Source organism: Ceratotherium simum, chromosome X (genome assembly GCF_057802395.1).
Source record: "Ceratotherium simum simum isolate JZ-2026a chromosome X, ASM5780239v1, whole genome shotgun sequence".
Classification (NCBI taxonomy): domain Eukaryota; kingdom Metazoa; phylum Chordata; class Mammalia; order Perissodactyla; family Rhinocerotidae; genus Ceratotherium; species Ceratotherium simum.
This window is the reverse complement of record NC_141940.1, coordinates 19,683,274-19,702,443: the sequence shown is the minus strand read 5'-3', so window position 1 is coordinate 19,702,443 and position 19,170 is coordinate 19,683,274. Positions and strand designations below refer to the sequence as shown.

Genomic DNA, 19,170 nt, shown 5'->3' with positions numbered 1-19,170 from the left:
TACAGGAAAGGCCTAGGGGATGACTGTAGGGGTGTAGGGGGGAATCACCTGAGGTTTTGCAGGGAAAATAGGAATTATTGACCCATTAGAGGGGAAATATTTGAGAGGTTTTGTGGACCCAATGTGAACCTTTATCTGACTTGCCTATGAATGAGGCTGGGACAGGTCTGGGTCAGCTTCAGAATCTACTGGGGAGGAAACCCAGGCATGGACAGCAAATACTTTCTTGATTGTATTCTTCTCCCTAGAGTCTTGGAGGATTTAATCTTAGACTCAAGGCCCTTCAGTCCATATTTACAGTATACCCATATGGACCATCTCTCCATGGTGTACACTTCTCTTGGAAGTGAGTTTAGAAACAACTACTTCTATTATAAACAAAACAGAAAACAAAACAAACAAGCACAAAAAAAAACTTAGTGCTACAGAGGATGAAGGAAGATGGGGGAAGAAAACACATTTCCCATGCTACCTAAATGCTACAAATGAGAAAGACCAGTAGAAAATGGCAGGGTTGGGATTTTCAAAAGAGAGAACAACCCATCTTCTATACTGATTCTGTGACTATAATTTCATAAAATATTTATGGAGCGCCTATAAAGCACTAGAGATAAGTACTGAGGATGAATAAGTGACTTAGGCAAAGCCCTACCTTCAAGGAGCTCACAGTCTATGGGAGAAAACTCATGAATTATAATACAATGGCAAGACCATTGAGTTTGGGAGGGAGGCAGCCTGGGCCATAGAAAGTAATGCCTATAAGCACAGGAGTAGGTCTCTGCTGACAAAAGAGATGTCTGGGATCAGCTGCACTCCTGGCCCTTCACTCAAACTATAAGTTTAGGTAGAAAAAGGGTGCAGCTGAGCTGTGCAATGGATTCAGGATACAGCTGCTAAATCGAACTACAGTTCTTTTGGCACTGCTAACTGGGCTGGATTTTGCCTGGCGGCCAAAGGCTGCCAAATCCTGATTTAAAACATTGCCTTTGCAAAGAAAAATAGCTATAATGAAAATAGCTTATGTCTTACACAAACTCTTAGCAATATAACAAACACATTACCTTTAAATAGGACCCATAGTATTTTGTTACATATGGAGTGTCACACTGACTTAAAACAGCTATTGCTTGCTGTCTTTTATTTTGTTTCCACGAGCTTTATAATTTTAATAGCACCCATTTGACTCATCCAAGGATGAATTTTAAAACTTGTCCAATATAACCTTTCTCAATATTTTAATTGTTTGATCTTGCCTTTATGATCTTAAGTCACAACTTTCCTGAGCCTTGGTTTCATCAACAAAATGGGGACAATAAGTCCAAAACACCACGGTTCAAATGAGACAGATACATGCGAAAGGAGGGCTTATCCGAAAAACTGTCCCCACTTTAAATCTGAACAAGAAGTTTTGTAGCCTTGGATCTTGACCCCAGGCTGCTATATCCTGGAGAAGTGTGAAGACTAGATGCATTTTCTCCCCAGATAAGAACAACACGACGGAGGGCAGAGGAGGGAAAGAGATGAAGGTGATCCGGCTGTGACAGAGTACCGTACTGATATCCAACGCTGATTTGGCTCATCAGGCTAGGATCCCTTAGCTCTTCCCTACTCCATCCTCTCATCCTCTCCGTCATTGACTCGGTTAAACACGTTGACCTTGCTGGATGAAGGGACGCTACTCCTTCAGTGGAAGAAAACGGGGAGGGCGCTGAAATCATGAGTGCCTCCATTGTAGAAAAGGCTTTTTGGACTTCAAGGACAGCATCTAGTACAGCATATATGGGGTGTTTGGAGCCCAACTAAAGACCAGTAATCAATGGTAATAAATAGTAAGATATTTTCTATATGTTATAATGCAGCTATATAAACCTGCCCATTTTTACAATTTAAAAAAAAAAATCCAGTTCATCTATGTTGGGACAGACAGAACTGTCTACCATCAAAGAAAAGATTATGGGTTTAAAAACTATTGAGGTTAAAAAACCTATTCAGTTCAACAAATTAAAAATATTGAGTTAGGCAGTGAATTAAAGTGACTGGCAAAAACTTTCACTGGATAAAACAAAGTAATAACTTAATTGTACTGAATTTTCTTAATTCATTCAGTATTTCAAAATTTAATTATACTGCTTAATACCGTCTAAAATCTCCTATCCATGGACAATTCCCAGCCCAGAGATTTGTAGTTGGGCCACTCTCTCCATATGGGACAAGTCATACATGCTTTTCTTTTTTTACCCATTATTTCTAATTTCTAATTTATGTTATTCAATTGATTAAATATTACATTTTAGGCTATATCTCAGTTTTTCCGCACATATGCCAGAATGGTGAATAAGGAGACAAATTGAACATTTAACTTCTTTAAACATGTACTACAATACACATTATCATTTTGATAAAAAGTTATGACTTCCAGTTATGAGAAAGAGATTTACAAGTTATCAAATCTAGAACAAACAGTAATTCACCAAATAATTCAAGAAACCAACCTCAGTAATACAGATGTCTATTTTATTAAAAAAGTTACAAACAGGTGGACTGCAGGATCGTCTTACAAAATGACAAGAATGAAATCTATTGGAAAAATTTTACTTTTACAAATCTTTATAGGTCATTGTTCAATGTTTGTACTTGTTATTCGAGTTTTTTACCTTTCATTGATAAAGTTACAGTACATTAGATCCATGATAATAGGTCACATGGTTTTATTTGCAGAGCCCTACTGCAGTGATTTGAACAACTCCTAAACAGATGCCATAGTAAAGACAAGACATATATTGCATTTAATATTAATTTATTATCCTAATAAGCAACTTGACATGCAATCTATTGAGGAAGCTAAAATAACTTTTGGTCCCTTTTCTTAAAATGTGCTGGAGAAACCACATTTAAATCACTTTCCCCTGATTCCTGTGATCCTAAGTGAATTCAAGTTAAATTTGCTGCTGAGGTGAGTGACACAGAGAGAGAGAGAGGGAGAGGGGGAGAGAGAGAGAGGGAGAGGGGGAGAGAGAGAGAGAGAGAGAATGAGAGGTATCAATAAGAAAGAAACACTGTATAAAAAAATCCATCTACAGAAAACTTAAATCATCATGAATTATTTGATTCCTTTAGAATTTCACACAGCTAATAAAGATGAACCATGATCACTTAACCTACTTTGAACTGAGTGTTTGGTTTTAAGTTTGGTAGTAAAGTGCAAACTTAAATTAGGTATTCATTTCAAGCAGTTCATAAATAAGGGACAATGTTTCATTTGCCTCCACCCTTAACAATCTCACCACAAAATTCAAAATCTAAGATCAAGAGTTCACTTTGAGGAAATCTGATTAGGAATCAAATGCAACACTATTTAAAAAAAGGAAATCAAAGTTTAACCAATTTCTACACAATAATTAATGGTCATGCTGACCAACAAATCACATGAATGTAGATATCACTTTATTTTAACATCACACACAATATAAATTTAAAATTGCCACACCCTTCCATAAACCATCACTGCATATATTAGAGCTTTCCTTGACAAAGTTATTGAGCTATTATTGTAGATTAAAAGTATAGTTTTGGTCTTTTTGTTTTATTTAGAAGCATGTTCAAATGACTAAAGCTGGGCTCCTAAAATCGAGAACTTTGGTGCAGTAGGTGAGCTGCAGTTACTAACTTCTGCAAATTAAAAGCACACAACTAACCAAATAAAAAACCAACAACAAATACTGTCAAACTTACAAAATTTAAAAATCATTGCTAGAAAAAGCGCTCATTGTCATGATGTTAAAACTGAACCAAAAGATTACTCTTTATAAGTTTCCTTTCCGTTTCTATACCTGTGTTACTGTTAAAATGTTCAAGTATTCAGACAAAATGTGCTGATTAGGTAAACAACATGGAAGGCAATGGCTGTTAGAAGCACATTTGCAAAAAAAAAAAAAAAGCCCAGAGACTTGGTGCTATCCTCCCTCCTGTTACAGATTTTTTTGTCTCTACTACAAACATGCTTCTTGAGAAATAACTAAAAAGCAATTGTGATAGTGCAAGAAAACTTTAACAAATATTGCTTTAAACTATTATTCAGAAAGACAAATATTAAGAACTAACAAAGTGTATATGATTTTATTTGAATTCAATTTTACATGTGCAGAAGTCTACTAGATGTCAATTACAAGCCTGACAGGCAAAGCTGAGCTATCTCTGTTTAGGTATACAATTAATTTACCATGGATACAATATCCCTTTTCAAAGGCATTGCTAAGTAGGTCATAACTAAATTTAGAACTTCACAGAAAGGAAAATGTTACTGCTGCAATTTGATGCTGTAAATGAGATTAACACATGTGAAAACCTAATGGAATCAAACGCTTAACTTCAGCTAAATGCTCTACAATATATCAACTGTAACTTTCAGAACATGTTAATTACAAAAACACATCACAAACTACACTTGAAGAAAAGGGATATTCCATCCATACAGGTAAATTGTGATCTTTAGTTTCTTTTTACAACACTGCCACACGTAAACAAAGTCTCAAAGTATTAACCGACAATTTAAAGGAGAAAGATTTTACAAATAGAATGAAGCACTGGTGCGAGGTAATATACAGAAGTAACCATTTGTTTAAGGCTCAATTTTTTCTCCATTATAACTTTCTTTTAAAAGGCATTGAGTAGGTAATACTGAGTTTGAGTATTTAATAAATACAAGTTGAGAAACTGATTAAAGAAATCAATGAAAATATTAAAAATTAATTCTTGCATATTAGCCATCAATAAGAACTTAGAAAGCTACAAAAGGACTGATTGATAAAGAACAGATTTTAAACATATGGTAAACGTGCTAAGCATTCCTGTTTAAGATCGATGGATCTTGAAGTCCAAAGACCTTATGCACTTAATTAGATGTATGGCAACATGCTGTAATAGAGACAGGTTTACCAAGGCTCAGTTCTGCAACCCAGGTTGTAAAGTTCTCCAAAGCAGCATCTGTGCAAATTTCCTCTGAGTTTTATCTGTAATTAAGATAAAAATGTCATAAAAATGTAGAAATATAGATTACAGTTTAAAATGAGAACACTGACAATAGATCTATATACACATGGGAGTGGTACCAGAATAACTATCTTTAGGTGGAATTTCACTGAGTTCCCCATCAGTTTAAGTAAAAAAGTAATTTTCTGTGGTCCAAAAACGTCATTAAAAATTAGAAACACTGTAATGATGCATTGGATATAATATACTGTGTGTGTGTGTGTGTGTGACTACTCTGGTTTATTTTTTAAAATATTATTATACTGTATACAATATTAAAAATGCTCTTACTAGTTTAAAAGATCTTACAATATAAAAGTGGCAAATGTTAGTTCTACTCTGAATTTGATCTCTTCATATTTTTAATGGGAAATTGTATTACAATTAAATGCATATTAATTACTAGCTAACTTGACAGTATGCAAACCTTTTTCAAAATTTACTTTTCCTCGAGGATTTAAAATAAGAAAATGTAATTCCATCAAGGTCTAGCTATTGAGCACTTGCTAGGTGCTCCGACTTGAGTTAGATATTAGGTGACAACAGCAGTTCACATTTCCCACTCTGGTCTGCCTTTTTCTGGACATTATGCCAACCATAGGAACTTCTCCTATGACTGGGATTTCTCAGCCTCTGCTCTTACAGTTGATAGACTTCTGCTCTTCCAATTAATACCAGAGGAAAAAAATCTATCATTCAGACACAATGTCCTTTACTTGTGCTGGATCATCAAATAGCTTCTAGGGGAGTGGAACTATATCTGCTTTTTAATATAAAAGATAAAAATTGTTAAAGCCAGAAACAAAGGGTAGAATAGCGACTATGAAAAAATGCCAAGTGAAATCAATTTAAGATCATCTATGGGCTCTACCAATGTTTATACATGCCTAATTTTAATTTCCTTTGACAGCTACACTTCTATTAGTGTTCAAAGAGCCTTAGAGAACTCTTTATTAGCAGCTATATCATAAAAATGATTACTTTTAAATAACATCTCTCTGCTCATTATTATTGAAATTCTCACCTAAACACATTAAGAGAAAGAACAAAAGTTTGCCACTTTAGAAATTATTATAGAAACATTTTTCTTCCGATTAAAATTAAAACTTTATTGCATTAAAAGGAATTGCTAATTAGGACACTGGTTATTTAAGCTTGGGCAAGTCCTCATCATGAAAATAAGGATAAAAACTCTTTCCTCACAGGGTTGTGGTAAATATCGCATAAGGTAATAAGTGAAAGTACCTTATAAAGTATGCAAATGTCAGGTATTTTTTAACTTTCTCAACTATGTTATAAATTTCTAGAATACCAGGATTATGTCTTTAATATCCAGACTAAAGATCTTTGTATTTTTTTAGCCTCATTTGAATTTTTATACCTATTTGAACACAACAGTATTTCATTATATTTGCAATTCACTGTGAAGACTTTCAGTAATGCAGACTAGAATCTCCTCAATTAATTTGAATTAATAAGTTTGCAATAAATTTTAATCCACATTTTTCAAAATAAACAATTATAAAGAGTTTGAGATTTTGAAATATGATCATGTCTCAAATAGTGAAGACTTGTAATATGTGATGATTTAATAGTTCAGGCATTCTCTGAAATCAAATTGAGGAAGTAGTAATTATTTATTTCTAGCCAAAATAAACACTAAGAATACAAACCAGCTTATTAACCATAATCTACATTAAATAAAAGATGATATATGCATTATTTCCCACCCTCTCAAAACTGGTTAACATTTGGTGTATCCACACTCCACACGATAACAATATTCTAGTGAAATCAAGAGACATAGATAAATCCCGGGTCACACTCAACAATATTAGTATGAGGCTTATCATTAAACAAAGTATTAATATCAGCTACTTTTCAAGAGAGTAATAAACTTTAATTCTCTGAAGTAATAAATCTTGAAACAAAAGCTTGCATTAAGCAAAAAGGACAGTCTGTCTCAGATTAGAATTTCACAGAATGTGAAATGTAAATGTTATTGCTCCACACTGACAGCAAAATTTTCAGTGTACTAACAACTCTCATTCATTTACAAAACATTCCAGAAGCTTTAAAGGCAGCTGGTCAAACTCATACTTGTTAACTCCCGGGATATCACATCCAGACACACTGCAAAAGTATAACTTGCTGCTTCTGAGATAGAACACAAGTGATCCTTGTCCTCACTCTCAAGTTTCCAGCAAGACACCCAGCAAATCTTAAGTCTGGAAGATTCTGCTCAAACTCTTGCTCAACTGGTTTCACTTTTTCATTTTTTTCTAATTAGATTTTGTTATGGAAGAGTACAAAAAACAGTCCCAAACAACAGTCCTAACCTTTTGCTCAGGAAATTATGAAATAGGGTCTCCCAAGTGGGGTAAATTGGTACATGAGAGTACCAAACACAGAACTGAAAGAACAAAGATCATTATTTATGTCAGCATGAAGAAAAAGGAGATTCTTGATTCAAGACTAGCACATCATTTCATGTGGCAGCAGAATGCCCAGGATATTAACAAAGGCTCCTGAAAGGCTTAGCAGTTTACGAACGCCTCTTTAGCTTAGCTAGATTTACCACTTCTGAATACAATGGTATTTACTAGCATTCATCTCAGCAAATATAAATGTGCAATCATAATCGATTTTAATTTTTGTTTTTAGTTTTAGACGTGATATTATGGGGATTTAATCAAAGGAATTTTTTTAAAAAATTAATTTCCCTTCACATTTTTCACTTGGCATTTTCATATACAAGTTAAATATTAGTTACATTAGCAAATGACTAGGCTAGAATTCTGTTGATAGAGGTTATGTTTTTGTTAAATACCTTTTCTCTATTCTAATTTGCATAATTCTCATGAAGTTTATTGGGGGGCAAAGTGGGAGAACTAGGTCGTTAAAAGTGCTCACCTGTCATCCATTAAACACAGAACGCAAAAGCTGAACCTATGGCATAGAATCCTTGAATGGAAGTGGAACCATGCTTTAAGGAAAATATGCACCCTAAAAGTTTATGGTGAACCCAGGGTAGAAGGGAAAGGATAAGCTATTTTTCTTATGTCCTAGACCTAAAATCTCCATAAGTTTAAACTCATATTATGAGTTCAATTCTGAGATCTCAAATAGTATGACCATGTCCACTGATAATAAGCAGCAGTGTGAGCCCAATGATCTGATCCCAGCTGCTAGCTTTGAATTAGACCAGGTAGGGTACTGCTCCCCTCAACTCGAAATTGCATTGTCTGAATCTGATATTACTAAGACTGTAGCTAATCAAAGGAATTTGGGAGTATGTTTTTGATAGGATAAGTTTTTCCAACAGCTGACAGGACTTAAGTTTTTCTTAGGGACATTATCTTCTGGATTTTAGAATTCCACTGAGAAGTAATCCCACAAGGGGAATCTTTCCTGTACTATGGCTAGAATACTTCCTCGGTGGCAATTCTCCAACTCCATGATGCAATTTTTGTTAATTCTACTGATGGTTCATTCTAAGCCCGAGAGGTAATGGAGTAAAACTGAATGGCTTGTATGCATTTCATTCTGCAATAAAAGCCTAATCTTGAGGTTAAAAGGAAGCAATTAAAGAGAAAACAGATATACAAAGAGTCATTCTAATCACCAGACACCTCCACATCCACAGCAGGACTAACTAGGCACCTATCCACTCTGAACAGTCCCAAACCATGAACCTGGTAGGGGGACAGTGAAGGTCAGGAAGAATTAGAGGGACAGAAAGGACAAGGCAACTCTGTTCCGCCCTTTTACCCTATGTCCTTTGCAGGTCTTCACAGTACACACTACCCTCAAAGTAAGCTCCTCCCTCCATTCAGGGCCGCCATGCCACAGTCTCCATTTTGGCTCATCATGTGAACTGGACGACAAATGAGCATTTAAAACAAGCTCTTTTCTCCACTTAAAGTGATATGCAAAATAGGGCAGGGGAAAAAAAGAGGATCTATCTAAACTAGAACTTCTGCAACAGAATTCCACCCTAGCGTTTTACTGATATGATTAATATTTAACTTGGATATGAAAATGTCAGCATTTTAAAGTACACTATGTGATTTAATTTTCATGATTTTCCCCTCACACTTGCTAAGTCCCTGGCATATCATATCTAATTAAAAGCTGGAAAAAAGATTAGAAATAACGTCTGATTCCACATATTTATTTATTTAAAAAAACCCTGAAAATGCTAATCAATTCTACTGTGTTTAGAAACAGTACGGCCAGCTAGACTAAAATGACATTCATAGATGGTTCAGCCTTTCAGAAGCCTTTGTTAACATCCCGGGCATTCTGCTGCCATGTGAAATGATGTGCTAGTCTTGAATCAAGAATCTCCCTTTTTCTTCAGGCTGACATATAATGAACTGAGGCTGACATAAATAATGATCTTTGTTCTTTCAGTTTGATTCCCGGTGTTTGGTACTCTTTTGCACCATTTACTTTCATTGGGAGAATCCGTTCCATAATACACGGATTAAAACAGGGTAAAATCTTGCAGAAGACTTTCAGAGGGCCACAGTGAAGAACACCTTTTTTATTCCTGTTTTCTTTTTCTTTTTATAACTTTCATCAATACTAGACTAAGATACAGGAATTCTTGAAAAATAATCTTTAAAAAAATTCTATTTGCCAAAAGGGTATTTATCAAACGGTCACATTTAAGGGATAACTTTACTGCACTTCCCACCTTCTTTCCAGAGAATCAGCAGAATATTTTAGGATATTATTTTGCTCATTTTTGGCATTCCCTCTATTTGGAATCATCTCTACCCCTCCTCCATTCCCTCAAATCCTATGCATTCTTCAAGGCCTGACTCAAATGCTACTGCTACCCAATTCCTCTAAATCAGTGGTTCTTAGCCAGGGGAGATTTTGCCCCCCAGAAGTCATTTAGCAATATCTGGAGATATTCCTGTTCATCACAACCTGGGAGGCAGGGGGAATGCTACTGGCATCTAGTAGGTAGAGGCCAGGGATGCTGCTAAACATCCTACAATGCACAGGACAGTCCCCCACAACAAAGAACCCAGAATATTGAGAAATCTGCTCTAACTGGATGCGGTCTTTCCTTTCCCTGAACCCTCACAGCACTGTGATTTAGTTCTTTTATAGTATTATGAGATTATTAACAAAACACCCATCATGCTCAACAACAGTATACCGAAACAGCCAGCTATCAATTATTTACACCAATACAGAGGAGCTATGATGTAGTGAATAAAACCAACACAGGGCTGCAACACTGACCTGGCTTTCTATGATACTGCTGCTGCACAGTGAAAGAAGTTCTTCAAAGCACTTGATGGCAGGCCCCTCAGGTCAGTAAGGAAACCAGCCCTGAACGCAGCACATAAAGAATCTGGCCTTGCTTCCGAACTTACACTAAGATTACTGCCAGTGGGAGGGTGAAAGGTAAGCAAACAATCCTGGGAGCCATACAAATAAACAGGTGTTGGGCAAGAGACGGGTAACCCAAATTGAAGGGTGGTAAGAAATAAATGTCAGGAATTATCAGAAGCAATTCTCAGAGCACTAATAGATTTTCCCTTTCAATTAAGAGATACCAATTTACAGTAATCACAGTCCTTCTGACTTATTTGAGTCTTCTTATTTCTAACTTGGACAAGGTACTCTTCTAAATATTAAGGTCAAACATTTCTCAAACCATCTTTACTTGTCAAAGTTCTATCTTCAGTCTAGATCTGGGACTGACAGACTTCAGAGCTCCATGACTCAAGCTACAGGATTCACAATCCATCACCTACTTTTTTAGATAAATAGTAAGCAAGCATAGCCACAAACGTTACAGGCCTCAGATTACACATTCTCATACACATCAGTTCAATCTTACTTGATGTCAGAAAAAAATCCCTGTCTATAGTGTGCTTTATTCTAAAAGATCTTGGTCAGGGAATTCCCTTGAATATTTTCAGAAATTCAGCTGATTAGATATTTTATTTCAAGGCTCATACCTTCAATTGCATATTCCGCTTACAAAAATAAAAACCAAACAAAAAACTACATAGGCAACGTGACCCGTTATTATAAAAAATGAACAATTATTGGTATTAACATTTTCTTATTTTCAGTAATTAACAAAAAATGTAAACATAGTTGGCTTGAGATATAAAAAGTCTCTTTACTCATTATTGTAGGTAACCAAATGAATTAAACATAATTTAGATCACAAAAGTTGCAAAATGAAAGAAACTGAGAAATAACTCAGAATAAGAAAGATTTAAAAATAGCTTTAGAAATTATCCATTTGTCAATTTGGCCCTCTACATGTATGAGATCAATCTTATTCAGTTTACTTCCTATAGATGTCTACATTAATGATGGAAAGAAAATTGGGAACATTTTGTGGGAGGTGGTTAATTTTTTATAAAGATGATAAAATTAACACGTGTACACTTATGTCATTTGCCCAGTTAAAAGTGTCAGATAGAGAAATAGAGCATAATGGTAAAGATGCAATCACCACATAGAACTTGTTCAAATTTGAAGCTGGCTTAAAATTTAAGGAGATTGTGGAAGCAAAAACATGGGACTGGATCACCTACATATGCCTGTTCCTGCCTCAAAAGACTATATGCAGGGGCCGGCCCAGTGGCGCAAGCGGTTAAGTGCGTGCACTCTGCTTTGGCAGTCTGGGGTTCATGGGTTCAGATCCTCGGCATGCACCGACGCACCGCTTGTCACGCCATGCTGTGGCGGCGTTCCATATAAAGTAGAGGAAGATGGGCACGGATGTTAGCTCAGGGCCAATCTTCCTTGGCAAAAAAAAGGAGGATCAGCATCAGATGTTAGCTCAGGGCTGATCTTCCTCACACACACAAAAAAAGACTATATGCAAGGGCGACGTTATCAACAAAACATATGCTGGACTAGTCTGAACACTGACATTTTAAGACAACAGATGTAGCTAGGTATAAGAAAATAAATGAGTTTTCATCATATTCTGGTAGGCTGAAAAGCTGATGAGTGAAAGCATTTTGAATAAAGCACTGCTGTCATTTCATTTTCAAAGATGACACTACCTGACAGGAGATCTTGTCTGAAAAGATAAATTAGGAACCGTTAGTCTTTTCTCCAGGGAGCACATATAAAGCCAGACCTTTGATTAGGAATCATCACTGCGATCTGAAATGCCTGTTGCCATTTGAGACACTGCCTCATAGACTTAAGGTCAATCTTGGCTCAAAACAATCAATTTCATTCCTGATATTGTCAGGCTAGTCTGGCATTTGCTGTGGTTTCACAATCATCCAGGATGTTGGTTGTTTTATCTTATTATCTAAGTGTTACTAAGTGAGACTATCTGGCCAATTACAATCTAGATTAAAAGATCATGATATGAATAAAATAATCTCATTTTAAATGCTCATTAAGTTTTACATAACCTTACTTTTTCAAAAACTCATTCATTTAAAGATATTTTATTACGTTATCATTTAACTCAATGAAAGGTTTGAAGGTTTTGTTATTGTTCTTATTAAGTCCATTATTTATTAAACTGAATAAAAATGTTTCCTGGGCACTTGGGATTGTCCCTTCTAACACATCACAGATGATTTTACCAGATTCTCATTTGGATCATATAGTCATAATGAAGTCAAGGTACATTGTGGCACTATAATTTGTTACTATCAGAGGTCACTTAAGTCCCTCAAGTGCAAGGTACAGATGAACTTGATTAAATAATCGTCCTGTTAAATCAAGCACTTGGGTGATTAGTAAACTGATGATTTAAATTATAGCAGCTCTCTAGCCCAGGATAGAAAAGCGTAGAAAACACAAAACTAATCATCTCCTGAAATTATTATTGAATGCTCTCCTGTGCATTTTGGATGCTAAATCACCAAATCAGGGAAAAGGTGTATGATCTTTTAACTCAGCCCACCCCAAAGGAATGTTATCAATCAAGCAGAGAGAGAACAGTAACTCACTTTAAACAAAATACTCTGGCTCATAAGGTTCCATCAACAACTAACCTGCTCGGTATGGCCATGATTGAGGTTCTCTTTTTTACTGGACGACGCAAGTTGTACAACACTGATCTTGCTTCTCTGGCAGGGATGAATAGTTCATTTGCCTGACGATCTCAGCAAAAAGTTCATCTACCATCGATTTACTTTTTGCCGATGTCTCCATGAAAGGACAGCCCCATTCTTGAGCCAGAGCTCTGCCTTCTGAAGACATAACCTCTCTTTCTGGTTCCAGATCCACTTTATTTCCTACTAGGATTAGTGGGACTTTTTCATATCTCTTCACTCTGACAATCTGATCTCTCATTGGCTTGATATCCTATTCAAACAATCACAAAGAGAAAGAAAAATATTACGCTGTTTGCAGAACCATAACAGAAATGTTACAAGCTCACAAGAAGTCATCCCTCAGTGAGTAGAGAAAGCTGAATCCAAAATAAAACCACACACCCAAATAGGGAAAACATCATATTCTCCATTGAAGTAGGAACTAGATAATTTCCACAGACTCTACCTGCAGGGTTTCTGTCAAGAATATAGAATGCAGGTTGCACACTAACCTTAGGACTCATTTAATCATTTCTTTCCCCCAGTCTAGACTGATTTTAAAAACAAGTTCCCAAATACGATGAATTCTTTCGTACATAAGGGTTTCGGCCATCTCCTTTAACCTGCCGGCTTGTCATCACTCCTTCTAACACCTGTTATCCTAGCACAGGATTGCAGCATCTATGCATTCCTAGCCATTCAGTAAGAGCGCTCAAGAGAAAGTGTTTGAGGTGGGAACAAAAACACTGTGTCATGCCTAGAAGACCAAAGTTAAAAACGGGTTCATACACTTAAATGTTTCATTTTAAATTTAATGGTACACCTTTACCTCAGTAAAATCAAACACCTTACAATACACTGAAATACACTAGAAACTATTGTAACAGTGAGCAGCTCCTGGGAGGGACAACGCAGGGGGCAGTCTGGGCAGGAAGGAGTCATACTTCTCATTGTCTATGTTGGGTTTTACAACTTGAATTTTCTCCCAAGCGTATTACATTTTCTAAGTAATTACAATTCATTACAAAAGATAAGAGCCTTAGCAATTCTCTATTAGCATCAACTTTGGAGGAGGGAAGTATTGATTTAAGACAGTACTATAGATTTAATCCTAACATGACAATTTTTAAAAATTTTTTATAACTTAAAAAGTTTGACAAATATAAAACGTGTTTAATTTGAATAATTACAGTAAACAGAATATTCACATGCAGGATGAAGGAAAAACCGGACCGCAAAAATTTACAATAACGTTATTTGATATTTGCCAACACTTTTAAATCATGTTGTCAATTCAGGCTTCTAGGTTAAGCTTCTTTTCCCTGTGTCCTTGTGGAAACACAAGTTCAGCTGAGAATCCAAATTTATGGCATTGGGGCTTAAAAGAGTTTAAGTCTCTGTTGAAATAATGGCAATTTTTCACTCCCTATTTATGTCTATAACAGAAGTAGATATAATGGAAATCTTACGAAAAACCCTTCAAAAGACTTTCAGCCTCAAGAGAGTCAGCTAATAGAATAACAAATCTCCCGAGGATCCTTTAGAAAGAAAATGCCTGTCAAATAGCACCTTTAGTACTTTGCTACTTTCTGGGGAAAAATGCTTTTATGATACTATTGTTTTGCAATTTAAGCCTATGTAAAATGAACTTCAGTTTGCTCACAATAACTTTGATTCATTTACTCAGAACTTACTATCTTTAAAAGAAAAAAAAATCCTGAAGTTGCCGTATCAAGTTACAGGAAAAGTTCACTATAGTACTTTAATTTAAAATACTAAAAACAGTGGAATTAGCGCATTGGATTGGCTAAAGCACTTAATGTCTCTTAAGTAAGCAACATTAAGTGCATACCTCTAAATGCAGAAAAAATATCCATTTCCTAAATCAATGGAGGTCAATATAATGGGTCAATATGAGGTTATTTATTTTCAAGGAATAAATAGCAACATTTATTGCATCTCTTAAAATAATGTTAAACCTTCAGTGTGTCTCCCAGTGAAGGACAGGGCAGGTTTTCCAAAGAAACTGGACAAACTCCAGTCTGGCTACCCAGCTGGGGTTAGAAATCTGCACTTGTTCAACGTTCCCAGAGCCACATATTTTCTATAAAAATAGTCAATGTTATCAGAAACAATCCAGATCAACTGCAGAAAAGGAAAGTCATCCTAGATTTTTGTTGGTTATTAATTCTAAGTTCTAGTCTTTTCAGTTAATAAGTTTTCCCTCACACGCCCCAAGTAAGTAAGTAAAATGCCTAGGAGGCAGGTCTTGTGTTCTTCATGTTGCAGCACTAAGATTTACGAATCTGGTTGAGAAACTTGGGTGAGAACAGAGAGGGGGAGGGGGGAGAAGCAGACACAGAGGAGTTATCTGTGCAACAGTTAATCGGCTCCAAATAATTTTTCTTCCAAAGTGCTCTATTTACCCGAGATTATCTTTTAAATGTTATTTTGTTGAGTACATTAATCAATACTTGTTGAATTGAACAAGCAACTTCAGAAGGTTATATTCCGGGCTAAATATACACAGACTGACCTATTTCTTTTTCAGTTTTCTTTGACTTAAAAATAACTTTAAAATATTTGTTGACGGTTGTTACTTTAGTACTCGCTATAGAAACAACCCGATACTTTTCCGTGCCAGGAGTAACCTCAAAAATGCACCATGTCTAACTTTCAAAAGCAAAACACAGTCATTAACGCACGGCTCAAGCAACCCAGAAGTAAATGCAGGATTACCACACCCCTTTCTAACAAATTACAAGACTTGGTTCGGTTACCTGAAAAGACTGCTGATTAACCAGACTATAAACCAGGATGAAACCTTGGCCGTTTTTGATGTAGAGATCTCTCATGGAAGCAAACTGCTCAGTTCCTGCGGTGTCCAGAATTTCCAGCACGGAGGGGGAAGAGTCCACTTCGATCTCTTTGCGGTAGAAATCTTCAATGGTGGGGTCATATTTCTCAATGAAAGTCCCAGTGACAAACTGCACAGTAAGGGCAGATTTGCCAACCCCTCCGCTCCCTAACACCACCACCTTGTATTCCCTCATGAGTCTCCCCTTCAGCAACTCCTACCAGAGGGAGGGAAAAGCACACCCCGCTAGCTGCAGCGCGGCTCGGGGAGGCGGAAGGTGGGCGGAAATCGGCGAACTGGGGAGGAGAGTGCAGAGAAGCCAAGGGCCCGACGGGGGAAGAAGAGGAAGTTACGGGAGGGGGAGGGGAAAGAGCGAAGTGTCGGGGTGGGTGGGGATGGGATGCTGGTGCCCTTCCTATAGGAACCGAAGCCCAGGCAGGGGGCGTGGGGAGGAGGGCGAGCTGGAGCAGCTCCGCGAGGGGGGGAGACGAAACGCGCCCCCGGAGGGAAGGGGTGGGCGCCGCAGAGCGGGGCCCCGCGGGAAGACGGGCGTCCGAGGAGCCCGCAGCGGGGGCTGCCCGGCACCCCTCCCCCGCCCTGCACACAAAGGGGCCCAGGGACCCCGCTTCCTGCTCGGGCCGCTGAGCCGGCCCCGGCCTGCGGGCTCCGCTGCAGTCACCGCCGCCCGGGCGGGTCTCTGGGCCGCGGCTCCCGCGGGCGTCGTCCGGCCTGTGAGGGGGAGAGGGGCGCGCGTTACCCGCCTGAGCCCCGCCAGCCCCGACCAGCAGCCCTGGCTGCCGCCGCCCCAGCTCCCACCCGGCCCCGGCTGCCTCCCAACGCCGCCGCCGCTCACCCTGCCGTCCGCACCCGCCCGGCCGCCCGGGAGGCTGTCACGCCAAGGCCATGGCCACCAGCCGCTCCTCGGTCTCGCTGCCGCTCGCAGAGGGAAAGGGGCGGGGGCCGGCGGCGGCGGCGGCGGCCGCTGGGACGCCAGGCGAACCTAGCTCTTTTTTTCTCACCCACCCCCCACCCCCCCAGCACACACCCGGAAGGGTTTCTCTGACACACTGGCTGAGGTGCCCCCGTTCCCCGAGACTGGACGGGATCACTTCCGGTGGGGAAAGTCCCACCTCTTCGGGGTGAGCCGGGTGGCGCTGGGGCCGCGCCCTGCTGAGCGAGACGGCTGGGGACGGTTTCTGGTCCGGGCCACGGCCTTGGCAAAGGGCCCCTCTGAGCACCTCCGGCGTCCTTCCTTTCCCCGCCCGCCCGATGCTGCTGCCGCTGCTGCCGCTGCTGCCGCTGCCGCTGCCAGTCCCACCCCCAAACCTTTGAAACTCCTCCGCGTCTCAGCGGCCCCCAGCCCGGCCTGAGGACTTGATCCGCTCGTTGGCCCCTGCAGGACCGCCAGTAATAATCTAACGACCGGGAGAACGCCAAACATCCCTGGACTAGAAGTGGCCGGGAAAATAAAACAGCCAAGAAAGTTTATTCTCTTTGTTGCTGTTTCTTCCACTTGGTATTTTTCTAAGAAACGCGTGCAAACTACCCTCAGACTTCACTATTGCTCTGATTTCTCATGTGGTGTGTTTTACTTAGCTGGCCCTAACAAATAATTAAACACACAGAGTACTTTTATCATCTGGCACATCTGCCTTGACTCCACCAGCAAATCCCAAAGTCACTCCTTTTCTTTCTTAACAGGATTAGAAATAGACTTGATGGTACTCTAACTCAGCTTTGCCCCTATTTGATTTCAACGACTACACGGCAGGCAAGGTAACCAGTATTCAGCGAAGAGTTGATTGGAAATTGTTTAGGCCTGCAGACTAACCTCTTTCAGCCTTTCATTATCTGCATGCACAGCAATTTGCATGGCTGGCTCTTCCCCTTTAAAGTTTGTTTTCACGGCCATCCTTCCTAGTCATTGAAATTCAAAAGCAAAGTAAACACTAAGTTTCTATTTTTAGATAAAATTGTTACTTCTTACATATCTTTCCCTCTGCTGACTTTCTATTTGTAAACTTTGTATCAGATCCACAGGGCCCTAGGGCGAGAAGGCTAGGTTATATTTTAGGCATGTCACTCCCTTTATGATTCAAGCACGCACCCAGAAACCTGAGAGTCTCAGTGGCCAGTCGAGTTAAACTGATTCCCAATTCCCTTGCTTGCAAGCCCTAATGGCCAGACTGGATAAAAAGATTTATTACCAAACCCAAATTGTTAGACATTAGAAAACAGGAAAATCAGAGTAGTGTGAAGTTTCACTGTCTCTCTCTTCCTAAGTATTCCCCAATGTCACTTACAGTATCCGAAGGACAGTTCAGGTCAGTTCAGTTCAATTTCTCCTCCGCCTAGGGCTGGTGCAATCCGTCCAGCGAAATCCCCAGCTCTGGCTCCAGCTGGCCGGAGTCCCGCCTGGTATTTGAGGCACTGCCCTCTGCTGGAAGAGGTTTGGTCTATGAGTTATGAGTCTCCCCATAGGTCACTGCTCCTGCCACACGTGCTGTTGCCTGATTTGGAGCTCTGCTGCCCATCTCCCTGTCTAGCTGTCTCCAGACTGTCTGGTGGAATCCACAGCCCTGCTTGTAACTGAGTCTGGAAATTCCTCTTCTGATCCAGCAATCAGTGTTGAGCAATTGTAGCAAGTCTCTGCTCTATTACTAAACTATGAAAATGGGGAGCTCTACTTTTCGAGGTTGTCCCACCTGCTGGCGACTCTGAACGTGTTGGCCAAAGTGTTTTGGAGAAGAGAGTTCTTTGTTTCTCCACACAGAGAAACACATTCCTCTCCTCAGTATAGAGTCTTGTTGGGTCACTCTCATCAACTACAGGGTTGACAAATGTCACACTCAGCCTGAAGATACTTTTATACTTTATCAGGGGATTCATTACAGCAGCATTTAGAAAAAAAAAAAAATCAATGGAAGTAACTTAATGTCCTTCAACAGACAATTTAAAAAATAATGTGTGTGTGCATTCACAAACTGGGATACTATGCAGTTTAAGAGAAAAGTAGCATTTGTAAGTGCTGATATGAAAAGATGGCCAAGGTATATTGTAAAGCTGAAAAAAAGCAAGATACTGAACAAATAGTCACTCCCGTTTACATAAAATGTGTGGCAGTGTGTGCAATACATAGTTATATAGCCATTAAAATCTGAAACAGCCATTAATTATCAGTGAGAGGTATTATGAAAGGAATTTCATTTCTCCATATCATTTTAATTTTTAAAC

General features: G+C 38.9%; 1 protein-coding gene across 2 annotated transcripts; it reads right to left on the bottom strand.

The window, feature by feature from the left end:
- Positions 1–2,492: 2,492 nt before the first annotated feature.
- RAP2C (RAP2C, member of RAS oncogene family) lies at positions 2,493–18,285 on the bottom strand. Of its 2 annotated transcripts, none has more exons than XM_014792784.2 (4): positions 18,240–18,285; positions 15,860–16,665; positions 13,038–13,350; positions 2,493–5,009 (listed from the first exon to the last, which is right to left on the bottom strand). In XM_014792784.2, the coding sequence occupies exons 2-3, from the start codon at positions 16,130–16,132 to the stop codon at positions 13,072–13,074; spliced, it is 552 nt and encodes a 183-aa protein (XP_014648270.1). In that variant the 5' UTR covers positions 16,133–16,665; positions 18,240–18,285; the 3' UTR covers positions 2,493–5,009; positions 13,038–13,071. The 2 variants fall into 2 exon arrangements, with proteins under 2 accessions (XP_014648270.1, XP_087283193.1); XM_087427067.1 differs by lacking the exon at positions 18,240–18,285 and adding an exon at positions 16,790–16,923.
- Positions 18,286–19,170: the final 885 nt, after the last annotated feature.